Source organism: Octodon degus, unplaced genomic scaffold, assembly GCF_000260255.1.
Source record: "Octodon degus isolate 3935 unplaced genomic scaffold, OctDeg1.0 scaffold00250, whole genome shotgun sequence".
In the NCBI taxonomy this organism is placed as follows: Eukaryota; Metazoa; Chordata; class Mammalia; order Rodentia; family Octodontidae; genus Octodon; species Octodon degus.
Window position 1 is genome coordinate 411510 of NW_004524826.1, and position 25947 is coordinate 437456.

The window sequence follows — 25947 nt, forward strand, 5'->3', positions numbered from 1 at the left end:
TCTTCTTCTTCTTCTTCTTCTTCTTCTTCTTCTTCTTCTTCTTCTTCATCCTCTTCCTCTTCTTCCTCTTCCTCCTCCTTCTTCCTCTCTCTCTCTCTCTCTCTCTCTCTCTCTCTCTCTCTCTCTCTAACTAAAGGCAAGTATCTCCAATACAGCTGTGCTAAATAATAGAGATGTCTGGAATTCTACACACCCACTTGGAAAGAAGCTATCTACAGCAGCCTTCTAACCCACATCTAACTATGACAAGATGAAGCAATAAACTTTCATTGTATTAAGTCATTGATATTTGAGGGTTGTATGTGTAAAAAAAAAAAAAGGCTAACATACTGTGCTTCCCTAACATACTACCTTTTTCTGAGACCAATTCTCCAGTCTTTTTTCAGTTTTGATAGCCTCCCAATGAATTCCTTTCCTGTTTAAATAATAACTGGAACTTATTTCTGTTGCTTTCCACCATTACCTATGGTAGATCTATCACTAGTGATAATTTAAATAGCCAGATAATTATTAATAATGAGATTAAACTATGATCTACTGCTCAAGAATGTAGATGTTTTATTGTGTTGACCATTTATAGTCAACAAACTCGAACCAAACACTGTCTACATTTCTAAGGTATGAAGTATGCATTAGCTATAGATTCTGCCCATTTGTCATTTAAAAAGCATTCCCTGAATTGTCTTTATTCTAGACACCTTGCTAGGCATTGCAGATAGAAAGATGTACAGGGACTGGTTCTTGACTTGGAATCATCATAACAGGCTCCCATTCTGTGGAGGAAACCAAGAGAAGTTCACACGCAGTAACAACGTTACCACTCAAAAAAGGGGAAATTGGAATGAGACCAATCGCTTCTGTCCTTGGTCTTGTTCACTTTGTATTTTGTTTTTGGGTGACGCACGCATTCTTTCACAGCCCTGCCTATCTGTTCCTCATGATTCTCAACCCATTATCTCTGCTCTTCACTTTCCACTAAGTCCCAGACCTACATTTCCAACTGCTAGCAACTCTGCTTCACCTTGGTGTCCCAGACATCTTATAGTCAACAAAACCAAATTCCTTCTCATGCCCCTGACTTACTTTTCCACCCCTATCATAGTTGATGAAGTGTCTGGCTACACAACTATTTAGAAATCACGGTGCCCTGATTGATTCATCCTTCCCTCATTTTCCTCTTATACGTGTGTCACCAACATGCATTGCTTCAACCTCAGAAACCTTCCGTTGTTTGCTTTCAGTTGCCCACCCTGGTTCAGAATCTCGTACTTTCCACTGGTACTCTGGCAGCATCCCGTTGCTCTGGCTCTCCTCCCCATGTTGGCCTGTCCTACCACTAAGCAGCACTCTAACTTGAGATCTACTCTTCCTCTGTTAAGGTGTCTTCACCGGCTCTGCCAGAGTTTTCAGGAAGAAGTGCAAACTTCTTAGTCTTACATATACAACACTTCATAATCTTGCCCTGTTAACTGTTCCATCCTCATCTTTGTAAGTAAAATGAGGAAACTAAATTCTTCCTATAATTGCTTCTAATTTATCTCTTTAACTCATCTTTCCTTATATTTCATCATCTGAAATGCAAACCAGTTTTCTGTTCCCCATTTTGTGATCATCTCCAAGATGAGCTAGAGTGGCTGACTCACTCAGGCTATAATCAAGATTTCTTTTTTCTTTTTTTTTTCTCTTTCTTCCCTGTGAGATTAGTCCCATTAGCTCTGACTACTGCACCAGCCCACGGCTTACTCTTTCTGGATTCCTGAGGTCTTTTAACCACCTGTAGCCCTCTTTGCCTCTATGACAAAGACTGGAACCTTGGAGGTCACTTTTTTAATTCATCATTACTCCTGTTTATCTAGTTTTAATCCAAGAATTTTAGAATTGAAATAAAGCTCAAAGGTAACCTAGTTCAGTAGCTTTTCCTATGCATAACTTCCTTAGATAATAACTCTGATTAAAAATGTTCCACCCTCTTGAATACCTGAAGGGACACAGGACTCATTATTCCTAAGAAGACTTATTCTGTCTCCAGGTGTCTCCAGTTGTTAACAGTTCTTCCTGTACACGGAGACAAACTTCCCTCCACCTGTATCTCCCACTCCTGATTCAGTTGTCCCTAAACAGACAGAGTGGGTTTCCAATCCCTCTGGGAAGCAATTTCATTTCAGGTACTTGGAGACACTTTTCATGGCTCCCATCCTAAGCTCTCTTTCACTAGAACAAAACCGCCAACCATTCCTTGTGTAAAAATCAGTGATGGAGTCAGAGGTCCACCGAAGTTGCAATCAGCATTCTGTGGACTCCCATCATCTTCCCACTCATGTCTCCATTGCCTTGAGGATTGACCTTGGAAATCAGACTGCTCTGGTTTCACATAAAAAGGAATACCTAACAGGATATATATCCTTGGGCAATGGGATACATATCCTTGGGCTGCAGGATATAACAACCAAACAGTTTGAATTTTTAAAACTGTGACAGTATTTTGAAATATTTTATAAAGGGATGTCAAGAAAAGCAAGACTCAGAATTTTGTATTTATACTTCTTACACTCAGAAATTTTTCATAGATTTCAAACTAAGCCCTTTAAATAACACAAGTCTGCCCTAAAATGTTTCTATGACAAATTTATAGGGTTTGAACATCTCTAATTAATGTGGAACACAGCAGTCATGTGTTTTTTTCTTCCCCAAGAACCTACCATGTATCTAGTTAGATACAATGCTTTTGCTGGGATGGGTTTCGATTCACAGTTCTCCTGCACAGTTCTCCTCAGAGCAACACTGACTTCTGTCTGAGCCTTACCTCCCATCACAGGGACGGCTGTCACCTGAACCCTCCCCCTTGCCCCAGCTGACCCTCTTGGCCTCCAAAGCAGTGTCCTCAACCCACACTGCATTGAATTTTCTGGCCCAGAGGATCAGCTACCACACACTGCAGCACTGTCATCTGGCAAAGCTTCGTTCTTTTCACTTCCCTCCATTTGCAAAACAACTGGGACGAAATTACAATGTGTTTTTTACCTGGCTTTCTTTTCCTGCACAGACAATGACTTCTCCACAAATGGCTGCCCTGGCCAAATAACTGTGTTCACAATTAGCTAATTGCAGGCTCAATGAGCCACTTGTTCCTGCAGACTCGGCTATTAGAGTTGTGTGATTAAGCAGAAATTTATCTTTTTTATTCCCTTCTGATTTACAAAGCCACAGCAGAACTCAGCTCTGATCTCCCTGTGTTCTTTTACATCAATATAAACCTTCTATGTTATTTCCTTTTGAACATCATATTTCAATTCTTCTACAAATCACAGCAGCTATACTTTGTATATTGGAACCAAACTCTATGTTTGATTGAAATCAACCTTCCAGTAAGGTAGCCCAGTATACCTCAGTCCAACTTGTAAAGTATAATGCTAAAGCATCGGAACAGTTGTTTTGCCAAAGTCATGCAATCACGATAAAGATCAGAACTAAAATTTCTCAGTAGAAAATGCCGTTTTTCCCCCTGGAGATTGAGTTTCACACAAAGGACAAAGACCAACCTTCAAACTCATTTGCCTTCAAAACAGGGCAACTTTACACATCTCCCAAATTGCTGCCAGTTGATTTTTTGGAAGTGTCAAAAATATAACTTATTTTGAAGAATGACTTCAAATATGTATCTTCATCTACTTTTTCTCCTATAATTGATGCCGTTTCTTTTCTTGATTTCTGTACATTTTATTTTAATTTCCTTTTTTAAAAAATGTTTTTAAAATGTATTTTGTTGTTATAGGGCTTCACTACACAGCTCAGACTTGTGGTGATCCTCCTGCTTTCAACCCCCCCAGCACTGGGATTACAGGTGTGCACTACTATGCCTGGGGGTGAGGCTGGCACAGCATGTGGTGCAGGGGATCAAACCACTGTCCCTGTGCTTGCCTAAGCTTGCCTAAGCAGGCATTGTAGCCTACTGAGTTATCTTGCCAGCCCTTAAAAGATTTTTATGACAAGGTATGTATTCCAGGTTTGCCTTGAATTCTATACAGCCCAGGCTGGCCTCAAACTCATGATCCACCTACCTCTACCCCAGTGCTAACATTAAAAGCATGTGCTCCCAAACCTGATTGTATTATTATCTGCCTATTCACAAAATATGTTACACTTTCAGTTTTGGTACAAGGAGGTCATTTCCCACTAATATCCCTCCAATCTGATTATATTATATAATTTTCCCAGTCACAAAATATGTGTTACATTTTTAATTTGGGTATAAGGTAGTCATTTCATACTAATCTTCCTCCAATCTGTGAAAGATGAAAAATAGCCAGAAGTAAGGAGCTTTCAGCTATAAAGAAATTAATTAATAAATAACATTAATAAGAAATAGATGTATTTGCTTTGAGAATAACTCACTTTTGGATTTCAAGAGATTTGCCTTCTAGTTAAACAGGAGTACGTCTCCCAAACAACTCTTTCAGCAAGGCAGGTTTTTTATTACTAACTCTCCAGTTCACAGCCTTCTTGCCTTATGACTGTCTTACTTAAGTGGGGCGGGAACAGACACCTGAAGTCTCTAGTGTTGCTTACACATGAAAAAATTATTCTCTTAGTCTCTGTCCTATTTCAAAGGCTTCTGGCTGAGGATGTAGCTCAGTGGTACAGTGCCTGCCTGGCAAGAGTGAGGTCCTGAGCTCCAGTCCCAGTACCAAATAAATTAATAAACTATTTCAAAGGCTTCAGGCATTAACATTTAGCATGTAAAAAGACTAGTGAAGATGAAGGAATCACGGTTACAGGTTAAAGTGGAATGGAGGAGAAAACAATGAAGGAAACAGAAGAAACTGGGGCAATGCTTCAATGGCAGGGACATTATCTTCAAGAACAAGACATTGTAAATACAGCTACTGCTCAGAAAAAGCATATCTAAAACAGTTTATCAGTACAGAGAAGGTAACAGCTCTGTACGCGGTCAGCCAATGCACACAGCAAGGGGGTGTGAGAAAGACATGGTCAGCGCAAGCCATCTACAATGGAAGTGCTGCCTGTGCTGTTCACTTACCCAACACCAGCAGCTCCACCGAGTCCTCGTTTTTGCCTTCCAGGTCATCAGGAGTGGTGATGATGCAGAAATAGAGTCCGCTGTCTCCCCACATGAGTTTTCCAATTTGAAGATCTGCATCTGTTATCACACATGGACACAAACACACGCACACACGCATGCACACACACACACACACACAGACACGCACGCACGCACCACATGTACAAAAGAACTCAGTTCTAAAACTCTGTCCTGAGAAAGAAAAGCATTGAGTGATATGGGGGCTAGAAGGGAGAGTCCTAGAAGGGTCTGCTGTGTTCTATTTCTTCACCTGGATGGTGGCTGAAAGACGTTTGTCTTTCCAATAAAAGCAAACCAACAAAATAATAACAAAAAGCATCCATGAAGTGACAGAATGGGAACGCAGCCAGCAACTGATCTAGCCCAGTTTCAGGGATAGCTGGTAGCTTTCAACGAGGCCTGCAGAAACCCCCAGAACCAGATAAATTGCACAGTCATTCTGGACTCCCAGAAATAAACTGACTTTACAGGAATTCTTCAAAATTGGAATAATCAAACAGGTCCTATCAGACTCATGGAGTCTTTCCTTATCCAAAATTAAGAATGAGGGGCTGGGGAGATAGCTCAGCAGTATAAACACCTGCCTGGTAAGCACAAGGACCCAGGTTTGATTCCTGGCACTGCATGCTATGCTACCATGCCAACCACCAAAACCAGGCATGATAGTACATGCCTGTAATCCCAGCCCTGGAGAGGCTGAGACAGGAGGATCACTACAAGTCCGAGCTGTGTAGCAAGACCCTATGCCAAATAAATAAATAAGAGATTTTTTTTAATTTAGAGAAAAAAAAGAAAGTGTGAAGTTGATACAAAGGCTTGAGGGCTCAGGGGAGGAAATTCTGACTTTTTCAGGCTTGCGAAAGGACTATAAAGTGACATCAAGATGTAGGATATTTAGCTGGACTTTACTCACAAGAACCCACTTCAATTTGATTCTGAAAATAAGCTTCCAGATTTCAGGCCAGGCTCTGGGAAGACTATTCCAAGGCTGGTCTCCGTCTTCTCCACATACTACACTGTCCACTCTTCTTGCCCACCACACCATTAAAGCAACTTGCTAGGGCTCTTACAGCTCCCATCCCCAATAAAATTGGATTGCTGGAGGGCTGAAAGACACATCCCCCTGTGTCTCCAAAGAATGGAACTAACCTCCCTCCCACTCCCTAGATTCAAAGCAAGGCCACTAGTACCGTGAACAATTGTGATCTCTCTGCCCCTGTAGAAATCTCCTAGCGTAACAGTGGAGCCCTGTTTTGAAGCCACAACCCGAACAGTCCTCCTGCTGTCTAAACAGTCCAAGTACGGGTCCCACTCCAGGTTTCTCTTGCTGAGAGACTGGATTCGGGTAGAGGACATGCCCAGGGACTCCCCCATGCGATCCTGGCAGTAGGACTTGAACTTCCATTGAACGACTGCAGGCTGATGCGAGGATGTGGAGAAGTGGCAGCGAAGTACAGTGGGCTGGAAGAGCATAGCCACCTTCTTCTTGTCAGGCACTGTGACCTGAAGACCTTCAACCATGGCTGCAAAACAAAAGGAACATGTCCAAGCAGTTCCTGTATTCTGAGACACATCTCCCACCACAGTCACACCTTTTCTTCTCACTCCCTTAACCTGCTCTGCCCCATCATAGTTAATGGCGTCAGGGTCCACTCAGCTGCCAAGTCTAGAAACCTAGGCCCATTCCCTGTATTTCACCAACCATTAAGTAAGGTCAAGTTGACCTCTTCAATATTTTTTCTCCCCTCCTTTACTACACTACTATGGCTTTTGTTTAGATTCTGTCTGTTTCTTACCTATAACATTACTACACTTCTAATATAACTGATCTCCCCACACTCAGCCCACCAACATCCATTACATTCTCCTTATGATAGTTCAGCTCTGACTGCTATGGCTGTCTTTCTTAAAACCCTTCACTCACCCTGCATGCCTTTCAGGATAAAACTCAGATCCTTGGCAAGGCATCCAAAGGGCTCCATCATCTAGTTCCTCTTATACCTTCAGCCCACCTCTTTGAAACACTTCTATCTGAGCTGAAGCTGCAAGAATATTAAATAGCATCAAATAACATCAGATCCCCCGAGTGGGACATGCTACTGTGCACTCCTGGATTTGCACGTGTTGGTCCCCTTTTCCCTTGGGAAACTCTTCTACCTTTCAAGAGCCAGTTGAAAGGCTTCTTACAACACCTCTTGTGACAAATCAGTACATCATTTCCTCCTCTGCACCATCACTCTACACAGCATTTTCTTGTAGGCATTTACTATGATGAGTCTGCATGTGTTTATTTGCATGCCTTTTAACATTATGAGTGTTTTATCATGTTTCTCTAGCTTATAAAGCCCACAGGCACACACCAAATATTTGATAAATCATGACAATGAAACCAAAAAGTACGACTTCAAGAAGTGACTTCACTTCCCTTCCAGCAGGTGACCAAGTAAAGGGGACAGAGATAAAGGAGAAATGAAGTCTGGGAGAAATCTGGGATTGTAGATCAAAAGCAAAAGACTGAGCTCAAAAGCTTTGAAGGGTAATCGAAAGGAAAAAAATAATAATTTAAAAAGTAGGTGAGAAGTTTAAGTGGTGAAAAGATCCAACCTGCAGCTTGCTGACCAAAAGAAGAGAGGAGCATTTTCAGTGAATGAAAGATCAGGGGTGTGTTTGAGAAACAAAAGGTCTATATGAACTCAATAGTTAGATCTAGAAATTCCAAGCTATGAAAACATAACTTCCTCTGTTTAACAGAAGAGTTAAGAGTTTCTACTTTAGAACCTTCTATTAGAAGCAGAAGTAGAGTTATGATGAGAGGCAGGTGGAAAAAAGCTATGAAGATATAAAAAAGGTCATGAATTTAATGCAAGAAGCCACCAAGCCAGCTTCAGGTAGGACAGGGTAACAGGGTCACCCCAGAACTTGAAACATGCAAAAAAGAGACTCTTCCCTAGGTGCCTGTCTTAGTTACTTTCCTTTCATTGCTGAAATAAAATATCCCACACCCAAAGTTAAAGGAGGAAAGGTTTATTTAGTTTACAGTTAGTGGAGGTTTCAGTCCATAATAAACTGGCTCCAAGACAAAGCGGCACATGGCAAGGAGGCAACAGTTCAGGGTGGTGGAAGACAGCAAAAGCAACAAGGGAGAAGAGGCAAGGCTCTTTCTGTCCCTATATTATATCCAGTCTATCAGAATTAGGGTGATGCCAATCCAATCAGTGGACTAATCCAGCAATCACCCACCCTTAATCCCAGCACCCTTAATCCTAGCATTAAACCATGAATTAATCACACATTCCAGATTCAGCTACTTCTGAAAAAGCCCCATCTAAACCCACATGAGGCTTTGGCAGGGGGACATCTAGACACAAACCGTAACAGCATTCCCTGTTCTATGTTCACAATGGCATCCTGCAAAGCAAACTTACTCTTGCAGCTCAATCACACTGATTTAGGAATGTGCCTCTTCACTCAAACTCCCCTGACACGGGCAAGTCACCATACTTCTATTCTTGTCTTCTGATTTTCTAGTCAGTGTCTCTTCAATGAAAAGCACAATGAAAACCTAACTTCTAATTTCTATTAGGAAAAAAAGCTTTCTGAGTTCTGTGGAATTTGGAAGCGAACACATTAGAGTATTTGAGACGTATCAGATCTCAAAATGTTTCAGACCTTCCATGTTCTCAGTAGCTACCTATGCATAAATAAAGGAATGAATGAGCAAGTGGATTACTATTAATATGAGAATTTCTAGTACTCTGCAGAGGAAACTGGTTAAATGAGTCATAGATAGCACAGTATAGTAAAATAGCATTGGCACCAAATAGTCAAGGCTTTGAATATCATCTGGCAATATACTAGTGGTGGAGTCTTAATGAAGTCTATGAAGCAGTCTGAGACTCACCTATAAAAGGAGCAACATACTAGTATTCTAAGGGTCAATAACAAGTAGTGTCTCATTGGTGATTGTCAGAGTAGACTTAACAGACAAGCCCTGAGACAGGTAAAGAGAAAATTCTCAACTATGTACTGGTTCTTGCCTTTCCTGCCTTCCCCTCACTTCCTACCCAGAAGTTCCTGACCCAGTGACCCTCCACCACCACCAGGTTTTAACTGTAGTTACATTATGCTGATCAACTTCATGGTGAGGCTCTGGTAACTTCACCTGGAGGCTCTGTCCCTACACTTGCCTTCACCACTCCAAATGTTGACGTGGGTAATTTCGTGCTCCCTGACTCACATAGTTGGATTAGGAAACAAATTTCTTTATAGTTTCACCTTAAGTTTGATGGAATTCATTCATTTACACTCATTTCTAACTTTGGAATTCTTCAAATCCTTATTCACACCTAAATTTTTCCACTGATAAAAAAAAAATGGAGCACAGAGGTGAGATGACTTCAATTAGCAGGTTGAGGTTAGAGAGCCAATCACAGGCTCTGTAACCAGGAGACACTGTGTACCAGGCCACACCTCCTTTTGCTCTACTGCCAACAGAAGCTCTCCTGGGGAAACCACAGTTCCTAGACCTCCTAGGATAAATAAAATGATCAAAGGATAGAGGTGCTACACAGATGTGTTGTATGGTTTTTAATCTTATTTATTTATTATTTTTTGGAGAAAGAGTCAAGATTTAGGTTTTATTAGATGATTGTTAGTATTAACCTCCTCCCCAGACAGATTCTCTGTTGAGATTAGCAAATTGAGCAGCAAACTATTGGACTCTCTTCATAAATTATTAATAGAGGTTAGTCAAGTCTCAGCATCTTCCATGACATAAATAAGCTCATGCTCTGAAGGACAAGGAATATATTCTCAGAAAAGTTCACTTTTTTGCAGCATGATAGCTAAAGACCTGGATTTCGGAGTCAGTCTTAAATTAGAATTTACTACCACTTCTTCGCTACATGACCTTAGGCAAGTTACTCAACTCATAAATTTCAGTTTCCTCATGAGCAAAACCAGAATAACTGTGTTATGGAATTGGAGTTATTGAGGATTCATTGACATTTTATGCTAAATACTTAGGACAATACTTGGCATATACTAAGGGCTCAATAAATGTAATTGCTACTACTGTTGCTACAGCTATACAGAATAGGCTGTCAACTTTGGTGAAGCTACAAACCCAGGACAAGGCAAGCACAGAGATCCAGCTGTGAGATGCTGAATTTGAACAGGCAAAATGGGCAGAAACTGCAAGGATGCCAGAATTTACCTTGGGGGCTCAACAGTGGTGTTTTCTGGGTGTGCTCACCAGGCACACTAAGACTAAGATGGAGAGAGAGAGAGTGTGTGTGTGTGTGTGTGTGTGTGTATGTGTTTGAGTGAGTGACGTGCATAGGGAGAAATACACATGCAGGTGCAACAGGACTCTACACAAAGGAGAGACCAGGAACACTAGAGAGGGTAGGAGGAGGAACTCCAAATAAACGTAAGAACACAGAGTGAAGATTTAAAACCTAAACTGTGGATCCCCGTCTCAGCTCTACAGGCTTCAAAATGTAAGATGAATACCACCTACTTCCCAAACCCACCCTGACCAAGCTTAACAGAAGCTCCGTTCCCACAGGAGGATGGGATTTAGCACTGCTCTTCTGACCCTAACCCTGAATTCCAGGTGAGTGACTGGGTTCCCTGTACCCACTGAGCAGCATCTTTTGCCCTCAACATTACTGACCTTCTATAAGACTGTGCTTCTACTGTGGTGTTCTGATTGCAACCCAGTTGCTCCAGTGGGATCAAAGCCTAACCTTGAACTCCAGCCTCTGTCTAAGGCACTGATACCAGCCCCTTCTCCTGAAGGGTGGGCATTGTTTACCATACTTTTCACACATGGCTGATCCAAACTCTGAACCTTCAGAAACAGTTCTCATGAGACCTCCACTCCTACCTACACATCAGACTCTTCAGAGACAAGTGCTAACTAGGGTAAGAAAAAAGATGACCAGTCCTCCACAGACACTAAGATTTAATTGGGGGACACCCTCTCTCTGGCTCACATTCTTAAGATATCTGTCCTGGCACCAAGTGTCCTGAGCTATGATCCTACTTCTTAGATTTTCTTTTCTTTTCTAATTATCCTTGTTTTCTATTTTACTACTTATTCTATGCCAAAAACCTAGCACTTCTTAAGCCAGAATCTACACAGACTACTAAGAATATATAACTATAACTCTGAATGCCAGATAAATTTAAAATTTCCAACCTCTTTGTTGTGAATTGTGTATTTAATGTAAGAAATACTACTCAATCCCATGATTCTAACTCCCAATTTTATCTTAGATCCTCTACCCTCTTAGGCCTTACCTGTATATTTAACAACTACTTCAGATTGAATCTATAAACCTCATTCATAGCTCTTATTTTCTTGCCTCACCTTTTTTCTTTTTTTATTTTTTATTTTTATTTATTTATTTATTTATTTATTTATTTATTTTCAGAACCGAGAATTGAACTCAGGCCCTTGCACTTGCCAGATAAGCATTTATTCTAGTGAGCCATCTCCCTGGCCCACCTTGCCTCAACTCTTGGTTGTAAACACACACACATTGTCCCTCTATCCATAGCTTTTTTGCTGGTATACCACTTACCCTACTAGTAGTTCCAGATAGAAATTCTAGTGTTTAGACTTCCTCTCTGTCCCTGGCCACATTGAGTTTATCACCAAGTCTAAATATTTCTCAAACTTGGTCCTTCTCTATCTCCACTGTCACTCCCTTAAAGGAAGTTTTTATTTCCTCCTATTTCAGAACAGTTGTAAAAGCTCTTACTATGTGTCAGGGACTGCACTAAGCCCTTCTCAGAGAACACCTTCATGAATTCTCTCAAAAACTCTATGAACTAAGTAGGCATCATTGTTATGCTCTCTTTACAGATTAAAAAACTGATGCCCAGAGGGTGTATGTACCCTACTCAGCCCGTCAGGTAGCAGGTGACAGTCAGGCTTGCCCCCAGGCTGACCAGCTCTAAAGCTCCTCCCCTTCACTTTGTCACTTTACACAGGTCTGCAGGACCACATGGGCCTTTGAATGGCCTCCTAAGTGATCTCCGTACTTCTAGCACAAGCTACTCTCCATACTTCTTTTCTTCTTAAAACACATATTATCAAATCCCATGCGTTTTCTGCTTTAGGGCCTCCATGTATCCCCAATTCTGTCCAGGATAAAATCCAAATCCCCTGACATGGCATATGAGGCTTCATTGTAACTTGGCCCCACATGTGCTCTTGCCATAAGGAAGTGCTTTTCAAGCTTTGACTGGGTGTTACTCCAGCCACGTGGGGAAATAGCAAGCATTAAACTGAAGCAGTTACCAGGAGTCGGAGAGGAGCCCTGAGGCAGGGCCCTGCACACACAGGAACAGATGCTGCAGGCACTCTGGGACGAGTCCCTATAACGGCTCTTGGAAGTTGAGTTTCTAACCTCTCATAAAAGCTTTACGGAGGTGCAAAAAGAGTCTCTGTGCATCCTTCTAACGTAACCAGCTTCTTCTAGCTCTGGAGTCTTTCTTTTGGGGACAATGAAGACTGAAGCTGACAAAACAGTAAGCAACAAGTGGTATGGAAATAGCCAAATGCATGTTTATAGAAAGATAAAAGGAAAAGCTCCCCACTAGCTGGGGAGGGGCTCCACAAAGCGGAACCAACCTAGATCTTTAAGTCCATTGGTGTTTTTTGCAGATTCTTGAAGCTGGGATGCTGTTGGTTGTCCCTGGGCCTTAGCAGTCTGGACAGCAGCTGCTTCATTTGCATTTCACTTCCTGCCACCTCTTAGCTATTGGTTTGGGGACCTGTTCTTTGTCCCCTGCATTTCACTAGGTCCTCATAGTCAGTTTGCTCTAGTTGATTTTCCAGGCTCTCTAGTAGCTAACTCACTTAGGCCCAACTTTTAGTTTAGTTTAGGTTAACGCTTTAGGACCTGTATCCAATCTGTCTGACTTGCCCTATCTTATTGCTTCACTAGCTAAAGCAGGTGCAACAGAAAAATAGAAAGTGTCTAAGGAAGAGGGCAAAAACAGAAAAAGAAGGGAAATGAAATAAGTGATCATATTGTGTAGAGAACATCTGTAAAGATGAGACATCTTCAATTTTGAAAAAGAAGTTCTGACTGAAGAAAGCACTCGATGGCATATGGAAGAGCACAGATGGAGAGGAAGGAATCATCTTGCTTAGACTATTGAACTATTCTCTTAATCTTTCTTTGCCCCGGACCCCCAGGAAGACTGACTTCGACTACCCAATTTTAATTTAATTAAACATATATTTTAAAACACTAAGTCTAGCAACACACATGAAAGATCAGCCCCTGATTTGGATAGTATAAACAGGATTTTAACCATAATGTTCCTGACAGCAGGGACGAGGATTTGGTTGACTCTGTGTCCTCAGTATACCAAAAAGTCACAGGATATAGCTGAAGCTCAAACACTGTGGAATGAATCAATAGATGAACAAATGAGTCTGTGATTCTGACAGGATTCTCCTCGCAGGTGAACCCCAGGACACAGAATGGCTTCTGCCCAATAACTAGGAAGCTGTCCATAGGTACAGTGACAAGCAGCAGCCCCCCTCTCTGCTGGTCACCAGGGGCAGGTACCTATCACCAGGCTAGTGAAGATCAGCTCCAAATACACACAATGCCTCCCTGCAGGGGACAAATAAAGTCCTACCCCAATTCTCATGTAAAGAAAAGGATTCTATATGTGATGAACTATGTTCTTGCAAGAATAAATAACAAAAGCAGACTCGAAGGCAAAGCTGTTCTTATTTTAGCACTTTCATTTTTTTCAAAGCAAGTTCCTTTCCCCCACCAGTTGTAAGCTATTCATGCCAGGAGCTTTGAGAGGCAGATCTATAACTACAGCCCCACTTTAGAGAAACAAAGATTGCTGCAAAAGGTCGTGGGAAAGTATCGCTGAAGACAGGCATTTTAGAAACCGTGCATAGAGCTCACCTGTCCCTTAACTCTTCAAGTCCCCAAAGTGGGATTTGAGAAACCGCTCATTCTCCTCTGTATCTTGGGCTTCGGTCCACTAAGTTGTCTCTTTATTTAGTATAATACAAATCTTTTTTTCCTGCCTTCAACTTAAGTCTTTTTAAAGAGATTCATCCTTAACATACTGCCCAATTTTCTAAGATACTTTTAGAGACAACTAATGGGCAGGTTTTCTAATGTAGGAAATGAGCAAGGGGGTGCATAAATGTGTCTGTGAGGACTGAACATGGAAAAAAGGGTTTGCCTGCCTTCATAACACTATCAGAATGAGAACAAAGCATTTGGAAAATGTTGACCTACAGACTAAAGGTTTCAAGACAAAGAAAATACAGCTTGACTCCTTTTCCTTCCAGAAATAGGAACCATTCACCTTGATCAACGTGGGTTGTTAAAAAGCACAATAAAAAGATTTTACCAAGAATAGGAGGCATTGCCTTTGTGTCCGCCTATCTTCTGGGCCTGCTCTCCAGCTTCCCCATTGATTCTAAGAGGTAAGCACCTTCTTTCAATGCATTCCTTTCCTGGCCAGGATCAGTTTCTCCTGTTTATCACCACACTATCTGACTCCTTGATGTGTTAGGAGAGTTACGGTGAACAGATGCACCACTTTGAAATTTAAAAGCATGATAACATTCTTGCATGTTTTCCTAAGAGTCCCAAAGGGCAAAAATATGGCCCCCTTTTCCATAAGGCTCTAAAAAATTCCACTGCTGCCCTTGCCCAGGTGGGCTTTGTTCATGGCTTAGTTAGTTTTTGCTGCCAATAATTCTGGTGCTTGTGTGCACAAAGGTTGCCATTCATTAAGCGTATTTCCTGTGGTTCAATCTCCAGATCCTCATGTCTTACCAGACCTGCCCTTCAGGCATGCTGAGAGAGCCAAAAAAAAAAAAAAAAATCCTTCATTAAGCATATTTCCTATGTGTCCAAATGAGCTATGCTTTCCCAGTCTCTGCCATAACCGTGCTGATAAAAGCCAAAGAGGTATCTTTTGTCTGATTTTCCTCCTCTTCCACAGATCTGAAATGAGCTCAGGGGTGATGTCTAGCTCACTCTGGTCTGCAATGGGACCAAAACTAAAAGAGATGACATACCCTGTAGTGCTGAAGCACTTTGGAAATTGCCCCAGTTTGTTCAGGTGAATCAGACTTCTGATTCAGCTACTGGGACAGAAAAAAAACTTTTATAGGTAAGTTTCCATAACTATTATCAACTGAGCTACAGACCCAACTATACAACTTCATTCTCCATGAAAAGCAAGCTCCTTTCTGCAGGATTCTAAAGATTCTGAATGAGTCTTTAGAACTCTACATTTGTTGAATGATTTAACCCAGATGTTTAATTGTATGAGTTGTTTCCTTTTTCAGCCTTGATTGATCTCTATATACAATATCTACAGCCCATTTCATAGACTAGGGGCTCAGTCCCATGATTTGCTTTGCCCAATGCATTGTGAGCAGATGTCCCATAAAACATGTTCAAGGCAAAGCTTCACAGGAGCCTAGAGTGTGGCTCTGCACCCTTCACCTCAGCTCTACCTTTCCCATCTTCCGAACGTTTGCCGTTCACCATGAGAGTAACAAGCCCAGAGAGTGGCTGCTGCTTCATGCTGCATCTTGGAATAAGAAGAGAGCTGGGACAGAGCCAAGCCAATCCACACAGCGGACTGCAGCTCTCAAGTGCCACGAGCAAGAGCAAAGTGTATGCTGGTGTGAGTTACTGAGATTTGGGGGTTGTGCGACTGCAACAAAATGCTGACCACTATACCTAGTTCAGGTTCATAATGAATATTGAGGGTCTACAATGTGCCAAATGTTGTGCTAGGAGTTTTATGTAATTTCATTTTGATTATCACAATAACACAATAAAGTGGGTTAGCTTTCCATTTGAAAGCAAAGGAAAATAAGGTAAAACATTAAGCTAGCACTCAAATCTAGTCCGGTTGAGCCTAATTTCCGCCTCACTGCCTTGGCATCTGTCTCTAGAAGACAAGGAGTGAGGGCACAAGGTCCGGGCTGCATGTCAGGGTCCTGTTCATAAGGCACAGCCCTGCTTCCTACAGTGCTCCAGACGCTGAAGGGGAAGCAGCATGTTCTTCTGAATTCTGCCTTGTTTCTTGGCTGATAAAGAACTCTAGTCATCCAAAATGCTTTCTTTCATTTTCAGAGAGCCAACAACTATCTCAACTGCCGAGATCTTAAACAGGCATATGACACAGCTACATCCTGTGTGACTCCTGGTACATTATACCAGCCCCTAGGCCCAGACAGCCGGCAGGATTAGCTCTGTCACTGGGCACAGCCTCTGTCCTCCCCTGCCTTGCTGTAGCACTCCTCACTAACGCCCTCCTCTATAGCTTAGGATTTAACTAGAGAAAACTGTAGCCACTCTTGCTCACTTATGAACTCCAAGCCTCAGCACTAAAGGCCCCACAATAGACAGGTTGGTGTTCATTTAAATCAAGAGTTCTGCCTTGACCCACCTTCACCAGGAAAGACAATCTTAGATTTAGCACTTATATCATCCAGGTCATATTAAATCAGTGACATATACCTTATGCTCTTAATAAGATAGCATGGACTTGGACAAGTCTCTTGTTGCTTCTGAATTGTGGTCTTCCTAAGTGCAAGTAGGCAATACCAGTCCCACTTACTCATAAAATGGTATGATGCATATAAAAGCCATCCAACACAGAGTGTACTAATGCACATAAATAAGCAAAATCAACTACCATATCATACTTCTTTTTATTTCTGATGGGAGAAAAGAGCTATATAGTGGAAGGAGTAAAGAGGTAAGTGTGTCCTAGATCCAAACTTTGAGACTGGAAGGGCCATTCTAGGCTGTCTAGGACATTCTAGGCCCATGTCAGCTGGAGAAGGATTTGTCTCTTCTGGTCCAGTGTGCTGCTTGCCTCAATTTACTAGTCCCCAGTGTGACACACGTAACTGTTCCGAGTGGACCCTGTCCTATCCACCAGGAATGGAGCATTACTCATTTGTTCTGAAAATTCCAACAACAGATCTTTGCAATCATTACTCAGGAAAAAAGGCTAAAGAAAACTGAAGGCTCCTTGATTGCTCTTCACTGGGTGAGTTATAAACCGAAGAGTTGGGCCTGTCCAATTCTTGACTCTTGAACTGCAATTTCCAACTCATCAAAATTCAATGGCGAGGAGTTTAGAATCATAGAATCTTAGAGCTGATAGATGTTAGAAATCACAACATTCAATAGATTATAAGACCAAAATACAAACCTACTGATGGCTAAACAGTTCCTTATGGATGATCTGGGACAAGAATCTAGCCCTCAACTCCCAGGTCAGGGCTCATTCTACTAGAAGCCCTCATACTAATACTGCCAACATTAGGCCAAGCACTAAGTATCTGCACTAAGACTACTCATGTACTGCTCTTATTGAGATCACTAGCACTAATACTGAGGTCTGTATAAACTCACCACCCATCATAACCATATATACAAATTTTAAAGTGATGATTTTTTTAATTTAAGTTTATTGGTACAATTTAGGTATACTTAATCACCACATTCATTATAGTGAATCTGTGGTGATGAATATATTGAACAACTTCTTTTTTAATCCAGAGAGGAGCATCCCAGCTGGGAGATGAGGGGCTGGGGGTTGGCTGTGGTAAAAACAAGGAAAGATGTTCTGGTATGAACAAGGTGGTTTTTGTGGAGGGTACAAGAGAAGGGAGAGAAATGGGAAGGCACACAGGCTGGAAAGGAGATAATGAATGTGGAAGTGTCAGCAGTCTCTTAAAGTGACTCCTCCTTCTCCAGAGTGAATGACACTCCATCTTTCTCTACCTGAGCCTATTCTCACACAGTCCCCATGCAGCCACCTGAACACAAGCCTGTCCATGTAACAGCCACTTCTCTATACCTACTCTTCCCTGCATGCTGGGTTAACACCCCAAAATACTTAGTGCAGATCTTTATTATTATTACTTTTTGGTACTGCTCCATAACTATGTGTCCATAATTCCCTAACTGGTATCTCCACCACAGGCTGGCTCCCAAGAGCCAATGGCGGTGTCTCACCTATCTTAACCTTGCCACAACAGCCAGGACATGGCAGTAACCCACTGACTGACAATGCATGAAGAGTCCTAACTCAGCCTCCCTGCTAAGAATGGGTTTCAGAGCTGCTTTGGGTTACACGTGCCTCTGCCAAGCTCTGTAGCTCTGATGTGGTGGTCATCATGGGACCATCAGGAACCAAGCCAAAATTACCTGAACAGGTGCTTGAGTCCCTAACCAAATAGATCACTTTCTAAGGGCAAGGACCATTCTGTCTTCAGTGCCTGATGCTTAGAAATCACAGGAATATAATGCACACTTTCAGAATGGATAGATAAATAAGATAGTAAGATCAAAGGAATGCCCAAAGAAATGCTGAGCAAGCAAGCAATTTTTAATCACAGAAATACCCAAAGACTCTCCTTGAAAACACATCTGAGCAGGTTCCAGGAGACTGACAGGGCTCCAGCATCTCCCACAGCCTCTGCCACCCGGAAAAGATAAAACATCACTCACACTCAGGAACAAAGACACAGCGAACCCTCCAGACTTATGGCTACATGGCACCTGTTGCTGAAACAGCAGCTGATAAGCATTTTGTTCTGTTCAAAACAACAACAACAACAAAACCAGTCTATTGCAGGAAGCAGCATCACAATGACAAGAAGAAATCATGAGGCTAAATATATACTGGGAAGAGAAGTACAGAATTTTAGCAATGAAAGACAAGGAAGGAGCTGCTAGAGCCTGAGGAAAAAAAAAACTGGTGTTGATTAGAAATTGCTCAGCCTGCATTGAAAGGGAAGCAAAGAGAGGGGGCGGGAGGGGGAAAGAGAGGGAGAGTTAACTGGGAGATAGGGAGGGAGAAAGAAAGGGAGAAAAGGGAGGGAGAGAATGAACGTGGCTTTTTTTTTTTTTTTTTTTTGGTTGTCTCATTTTAAATCTGTCTTTTCCTTTCTCCCTCCCATTCTACCACCCCCTCAAAAGAATTCATTGATTGTGCTAGACTAAAATTTCTTACCTTTCCTTGCATGGTTTCTCCGTGAAGAATGAGTCTGAACCCATCTCACCCTTGGCTGCTGCCGCTCTCGCGTCTCGCCCCCTCCCCAGCCGCCTTTGTTAGCTCCTCTACTCTGATCAGGCGGAGAGGCAGCCTTGTCCCTCTGACAGCAGTGGTGGGACATGTGGGTGGTGAGACATGCGGGTGGCAGGTAGGCGATCCACAGCACTGCGAACGGCAGCCTCACTGCAGGGCAAAGAAGCCCCAGCCACCTGACAGCTGAGATGGCCTTGATAACTAACCTGTTGCCTGCTTCTAGGTACAGATGGCAGAAGGCACATGGAAACCATCACCTCCTCAAAACAAGACTAAAGGAAACAAGACATCCTCCAACCTAAAGGCCAGAGAGGCATTATGGGAGGGTGCAAGCGGGACTGGTCAAGCTCTGGAGAACTGGGACCTACCCCCAATCTCCAGTGTGCTGCATGCACTGTTCCTCTGGGCTTCCACTTCTGTAAACTGAGAGCTGGATTTCTGTGGCCACTCCTCAGATAGGATTCCATTTCACAGATGCGTTAGCCCTCCAGAGAGGGCCATGTGGTCTCCTTCCCCCTCCCTGCAAATCCTGGGAATGCTTCTCTTCAGCAGACTGAGGGAGGTCTGGAAAACACCTCTGACTCAGACCCCTCCTCAGATGCCTGGCTGGCTTCAGGGAGGCCGTGATAAGAGGCCCAGACCTAGTTCCCCTGGAGATGAAAACTGAGGAGTAGAGGAAAATTAAGGAATCAGAATCCGTGAGGGTGGCAGGAGAAGGCACCAGGGGAGGCCCAGGGAGGGGAGAAGCATGGATCAGCCAAGCCCTGAAATTAGAGATGATTCATATTTGAATACCGTAGGAGGGATGAACTCAGAGCGCCAAGATAAAAGGCTAACTCTGCTGAGGGTGTCCTCTACAGTCCAAACCCAGCGGGGGCAGGAGCAATGGCATGGCCTTTCATTTGAAATAGAAAAAAAGGCAATCAATAATCTTATTCTGAAGCTAAGGGAAATGGGGTATTTGCCTTTCTTTCTTCTTAAGTGTATTTTACCCTCTTTCAGTGACTTGGCCGGGACATTTTACTCTGGCCCTCCTTTCCCCAGTGACTTGATTTTCCCCCCAGATCTTCTGCTCAGTGCTGTTTTCCTTCCTGCCAGTCACTGCTCCAGCCTGTCTCCAAGACCCTTCTGACACCTTGTTCTGTTTCCTCCATCACTCTGTCCCCACCTGGTAATAAACGGCTGTCCAAGCTGCCAAACCTACTACATGCCCAGGATACCCCCAGCAAGGGTTCTTCCAGCATTTCTCAGGCTTGGCCATCCAGGGTATTTGTCCCCTAACAGCACAGAACGGCCACCGTAGGGTGGCATATTGGGAACAAGGGTCTCTTTATTAGTATGTGTTTGAGATATATACTAAACACATTCACCTTGGGGAATTGGTACATTTAGATATCCCGTCTTAATCTCTTTTTACTTCCTCTTCCCCACTCCTCCTTCTCTCCTGCCTTTCCAAACCCCAGGAGTATGGAAAGAAAGTTCAGCAAAAGGGAGAGGAGGACAGAAGGAGCCCAGCTAGATCTGTGCTGGGTGAAGCTCAATGTCTCTGGACTCTGGGCAAAATATCTATTGGGGGGAGGGGACTACATCTGTTAAAAAGGATCTGCTTTTTACCATGGGACCACTCTAAAGGTGAGACTGAGTCAGGCCCTCAACTCCAACCAACCAAGCCTTCCCTGGTCCTGGCCCACCTCCTTCCCATTCTCCTCTCCCCTGCACCTCCGGAAAGCCACCAAGCACACTCCTGGGTCTCTCGCCTTCTCTCGGGAAGGAACTGGGGAGACACTCCCTTACTCCTTGTACCCCCAAAGCCAGTGCTCTTAACACATCAGGCCCTCTGAGCCAGGCTCTGCCCAGGACTCAGCTCCACAAACTCAGGGTAAGACCGAGGAGAACCGTTGTATGGAGAGGAAAATGCACATTTCCAGAACAACCTCACAGAGCCAGTGAGCCAAACACCTGCATCTCCATCCTGCTCAATTGTAGTCGGGCTTCTCCCCAGCCTCCATCACACACACACACACACACACACACACACACACACACACACACAGCTTTAAAACACACTAACACGCAATCAAGGGTGGCATGAAAGCAGCCACCACTAACGGAATCTATATAAAGTTCTTCATCTCTGTAGGAAACGACTCTTACCTGCTAGCCAGAAGAGAGCACGCCACCCCAACACGACGCTATCCATTTTCCCCAACTTCCCATGCAGGCCAGGCGGGCGTAAAGTGGGCAGCGGCTGCAGGCTGCGGGTGGCGGGCGGCGGGCTCTGCACCGCGCAGTCTGCCCAGCGCGCCTGCCGCGGGCTCCGGGCTCCGTTCCGCGCGGCGGCGCCTTCCTCCCGCCCGCCTCCCCGCCCGCGCTCCGCCCGCCGCCCGCAGCCCGCCGCCTGCGCTCCTCCCGCCACCCGGCTGCCAAAGTTTCCCGGTCACGTGCCGCCCCTCGCGGTCGGGAGGTCAGCAGCCGGTCCCCAAGTCCACTGTAGAGGGGGAGGCGGCCCGGTGTAAGAACGTAGGCTGGACACAGAGTAAGCGGGTGGCAACCGCACTCCTGGAACCGGGAGAGAGGGACAGAGCGACAGGGGTAGGAGACCTGCGCACACCTGGCTTGATTCCTTATGGAACTTAGACTGGCAAGTCCTGGAGGCGGGGGTGTTTGCTTTGCTGTTCCCCACCCACCCCTCCGTCTGGTTCCCTTTGCTACAGTGCAAGGAACCCAAGAGGCTCGGCAGAATTGAAAGAGGGTAGGCGGGAATCCTGCCTCATAACTTTCCTTGTTAAGACACTATTGGGTAGAATGAGGGCATACAGACTCTTAACAGAAAATTCGTAAAAGTAGAGTGAAGTACCCATTTATAAGGACCTAGACAGGCCTAACATTTAGAGCTTGCAGGGGAAGTTGGCACAAAATATTTCCAATTTTAAAATTTGGATTGGTCTGATGACTGTGGGACAGGTTGATAGGGAACTGAAAAGTGTATTTGGCCTTAATAAACGTTCAGCAAGTCCACCCGGTGCTAAGAATCAAGGACACAGGGATGAGTGCGACAGACTTTCTACCCTTAAGCAGCCCTCTCTTGGGTCTGGGACTGAAAGGAAGACCAGTCCACTAGAGGCATAATCATCACTGTACAGTGCAGCAAACATGGTCATAGAAACCTAGGAAAACTGCCTGACGAACATAAGAAGGAGCAAGTTAATCTTGAAGGATGCTGAGGATGATAACCACTGACAATTAGCATTCTCTGCAGGGCAAGAGTTGAACATTCTGGTGTAAAGGCGTCAGGTAGGGACACTGTGGGCAAATGAAGGCAAGACAAAGCAAAAAGTTTCAAAATAGCCTTCAAACACTATAGCCCTAGGCTCGAGGATGTTCCTGAAGCCAGAAGACCCAATATGCAGGGAAAATACCTGAGAATGGGGAAAGTGTGGAGAGACCCTGGGTTGTGGTCTCTCAAGAGTGCCTGATAGCTGAATTCTCTTCGTAGTTTTAAGCTTTTTGAGCTGCAGAAGACAAAACTTCTAGGGCCACTTCCTTGCCATCTCAGCTGCAGTACAGAGCTGGGGGCCCAGGTAAGACCACCGTGCACTCACAGGGTTTTGAATCTGGCCCAGGCCTTGCAAGAAGCAGAAACAGCAGCGAATCTATTTTGCTATGAGACAGGGGCAGCATCTACCACCCAGAATGGTTATGGTAGAAGTCAAAGCCACCACACTGCTCTGAGGTGTGGTTTTGGCTACAATCTCAGTGTAGCCTCTTTGGGTTCTAGTGCACCTTCTGTCCCAGGATTTCCATTTTCTTGGCAATTACTTGAACTATCCAATATGTTTTCATAAACTATCTCTTTTCTTATTTGGACTAGGATGATTTCTGATGCATGCCATTAAGAATCCTGAATAATGTTCTATGTGAGAGAAATTTGTGAATTAGATCCTTTCATGAACAAAAAGGAAAAAAAGGAACAGAAAGGTGCCTAACATTTTAAAATCTATTAATTTATTTCATTTTTAACTACACATAGTTCTAGATTTTCCATGAACTTTCTCATTGCATCCTAATGAAGAAACTTAGGACCAGAGAGTATAATTAATTTCTCTGCAGTTAGATAGCTAGTAAATGGCAGACCTAATATTTGAACTCAGATCTTCTGACCCCAAAATACAATATATGTCTTTGTACCATGAAAGGGACATTTACCCCAAAAGCTTGATTGATGATATATTTATAGTTTTACCATTAAATGCTATATGAGATGTGATTGAAAAGTACAATGAATGTTTACAGTTTTAAAAAGACTTCTACTCAGTCCTCCTCAAAATACTCCTGCTCGCTTCAAACACACTTATCCCATCATTGTTGCCACTTTCTGAAGTAGGCTTGGAAGTCCTCTTCTGTGTCTAGTTGGGCATTGTGACTGCCTCCATGTCTTGCAAAAGACTGAATAATGTTTGTTATCTAAACACATCACAGTGGCATTTCATGAAAAACCTGACATAGAGGGAAGTTTATATGAGTAAGAAACTGGAGACGACTGAGTAAAGAGAGTTAGGATGTGCCCAGGAAGGGGACCATGGACACTCACAGAAGTGAGCTTTGTGTGTGCACTGAGGGTGTGTGATGTGTGCACTTCAACAGGAATCAAGGGACTTGCAAAAGAGTGGTTAATCACAGAATGCAGATTTCTAGCATACCATCACAGGAGCTTATGTTGTGTGTATTGCCCTGCATGTCTACCTCATATTAACTAGAGAGGTAGAGTTGGTCTATCTTGAGTCTTCCCTAAAAATGGGGCCCCAGGCTATATCCTAAATCACAACTGCCTTTCCCAACTGCATGTTGTTTCCAAAGTGGCTCATATAAATGTTAACCATACACCTAGTGATTAAAAAACAGGGAATCTAGGGGGCCTGCCCCTTAGCTCAGTTCTTTAAGTGGCTGCCTCAACAAAGCAGTCAGGCTCAGGTTGCTGTGGTTCGATCCCCACAACTCAAGCCAGCCAATCATGCCCTGAAGGCATTTGGAGCAAAAGAACAAAAAAAACAAAACCCTTCTGCCTTGGGCCCGGGAGATGGCTCAGTGGAATAAGTGCTTGCCTGGCAAGTGCAAGGGCCTGAGTTCAATCCCTGGTTCCGCAGGAAAAAACAAACAAACAGGGAATCTAATGGATGGAGGTGGTAGATGTGGGTAATGGTATCATTCCGCAGTAATGTTGCTGAGTAGCAGCATTATCACACCAAGAATCCCAGTGTTCTTCCAAGTGTAGTTTTGAACTTTCAGCAGCAGAATCACATTCTAGCATCTGTTTAAAAAACAGATTTCCAGCTGGGCACAATGTCACTGCCTGTAATACCAACAGTCTGGGAGGCTGGGTCAGAAGGATCACAAATTAAAGCCCTGTGCCCCACCCCCGCCCCACCCAAGGGGAGGAATTTAATAATTTATCAATGCCCAGTCTCAATCTAAAAATTTTAAAAAGGCATGAGCACATAGGTCAGTTCAAGGGCCTTGGGGTCAATCCCCAGAGTGGGGGAGAGTTGATATCAGAAATGTCAGGGTTGTAGAAATTTGTATTTTAATTGCCTTCCTCAAGTGCTTTCAGTGGACATTAATGTTTAAGAAGTGATCCATACAATGGGCATGGTGGTGCATGCTATAACACCAGTACTTGAGAGGCTGAGGCAGGAGGATTACAGAGTTTTAGGTCAGCCTGGTCTAAGTACTTGAGTCCAAGGCCAGCCTGAAAAACATAGTGAGATCCTGTCTCAAAAAAAAAAGCAATCCATCCCTATCCTTTTTTTTTTTTTTCCTCCTAGGAAGCTGTTGAATTGGCTTTTGTTCCTGAGACAATGGTCTGGCTTATCTCCTGTTGTCCATTCATCTTAGCCAAATAAGCGGGGACCCGACATAGAGGTTGATTCCTCACAACTGATGTAGGGTCTTGGTCCCCAACTCATCACCATTTCTTCTGCAAGCAGAGGCCAGTGTGTTGGAGTCAGGTCTGGCATGGGATCACAGTGCAATTCTTAAGAAGTCTCAGCGGGAATTGTGTTTGGTGGGAAGGGGTGAGGACTAACAGCCTGCTTTGTCAAAGCTGCTCACATTAGAACAAAATTAGGACACAGAGACAAGGGATGTGAACCACCGCAAGGAGACATGCTGGTAGCTGGTAGCAACCACATAGTTATAAATATAATGCAGCTGAGTCCTCTTTAAAGCATGAGTTCATTGCAGACACACAGGCATGCATGCACATGAATACTGCTTAACGTGGGTCTTTTTAAAGCACACAGATAAAATCGTATTTCTCATTCTGATTTTGCACTTCAGGAGAAATGTATGAGGTGTGACTTTAAAACAGATGCCATGTTTCTTATCTAAGGCTGGTTCATCTTTCCTTCCCCATGTTACCTGTTATGTTATCTTCCCAATCCCCTATACCTTCAAAACCACTCGAGGACTTCTAGGTTTGAAAAAAATATCTAAATAAAACCAAGGAACTGAAACTTGGAGACTTGATTCCAAATTTCAAACATTTTCAGCTGTTTCATATTAAGGAATAAATTGTTGCACTGAAGAAAAGAAAACTTTTAGGGCTGTGGCAGAGCCCTTGCCTAACATGTACATGGCCCTAGATTTGACAAAAAAAAAAAAAAAAAAAAAAAAAAAAAAAAAAAAAAAAAAAAGCAATCCATCCCTATCCTTTTTTT

General features: G+C 43.4%; 1 protein-coding gene across 1 annotated transcript in view; it reads right to left on the minus strand.

The window, feature by feature from the left end:
- The window catches only part of Ildr2 (immunoglobulin like domain containing receptor 2), a 59611-nt gene extending 38109 nt beyond the window's left edge, over window positions 1-21502 (minus strand). The window contains exons 1-3 of the mRNA XM_023706321.1: window positions 21386-21502; window positions 6292-6624; window positions 5039-5158 (exon numbers count right to left, since the gene is read on the minus strand). Of these exons, the coding sequence (XP_023562089.1) occupies window positions 5039-5158; window positions 6292-6624; window positions 21386-21431 (499 nt within the window). The 5' untranslated portion in view covers window positions 21432-21502. The remainder of the gene's footprint in view (window positions 1-5038; window positions 5159-6291; window positions 6625-21385) is intronic.
- Window positions 21503-25947: the final 4445 nt, after the last annotated feature.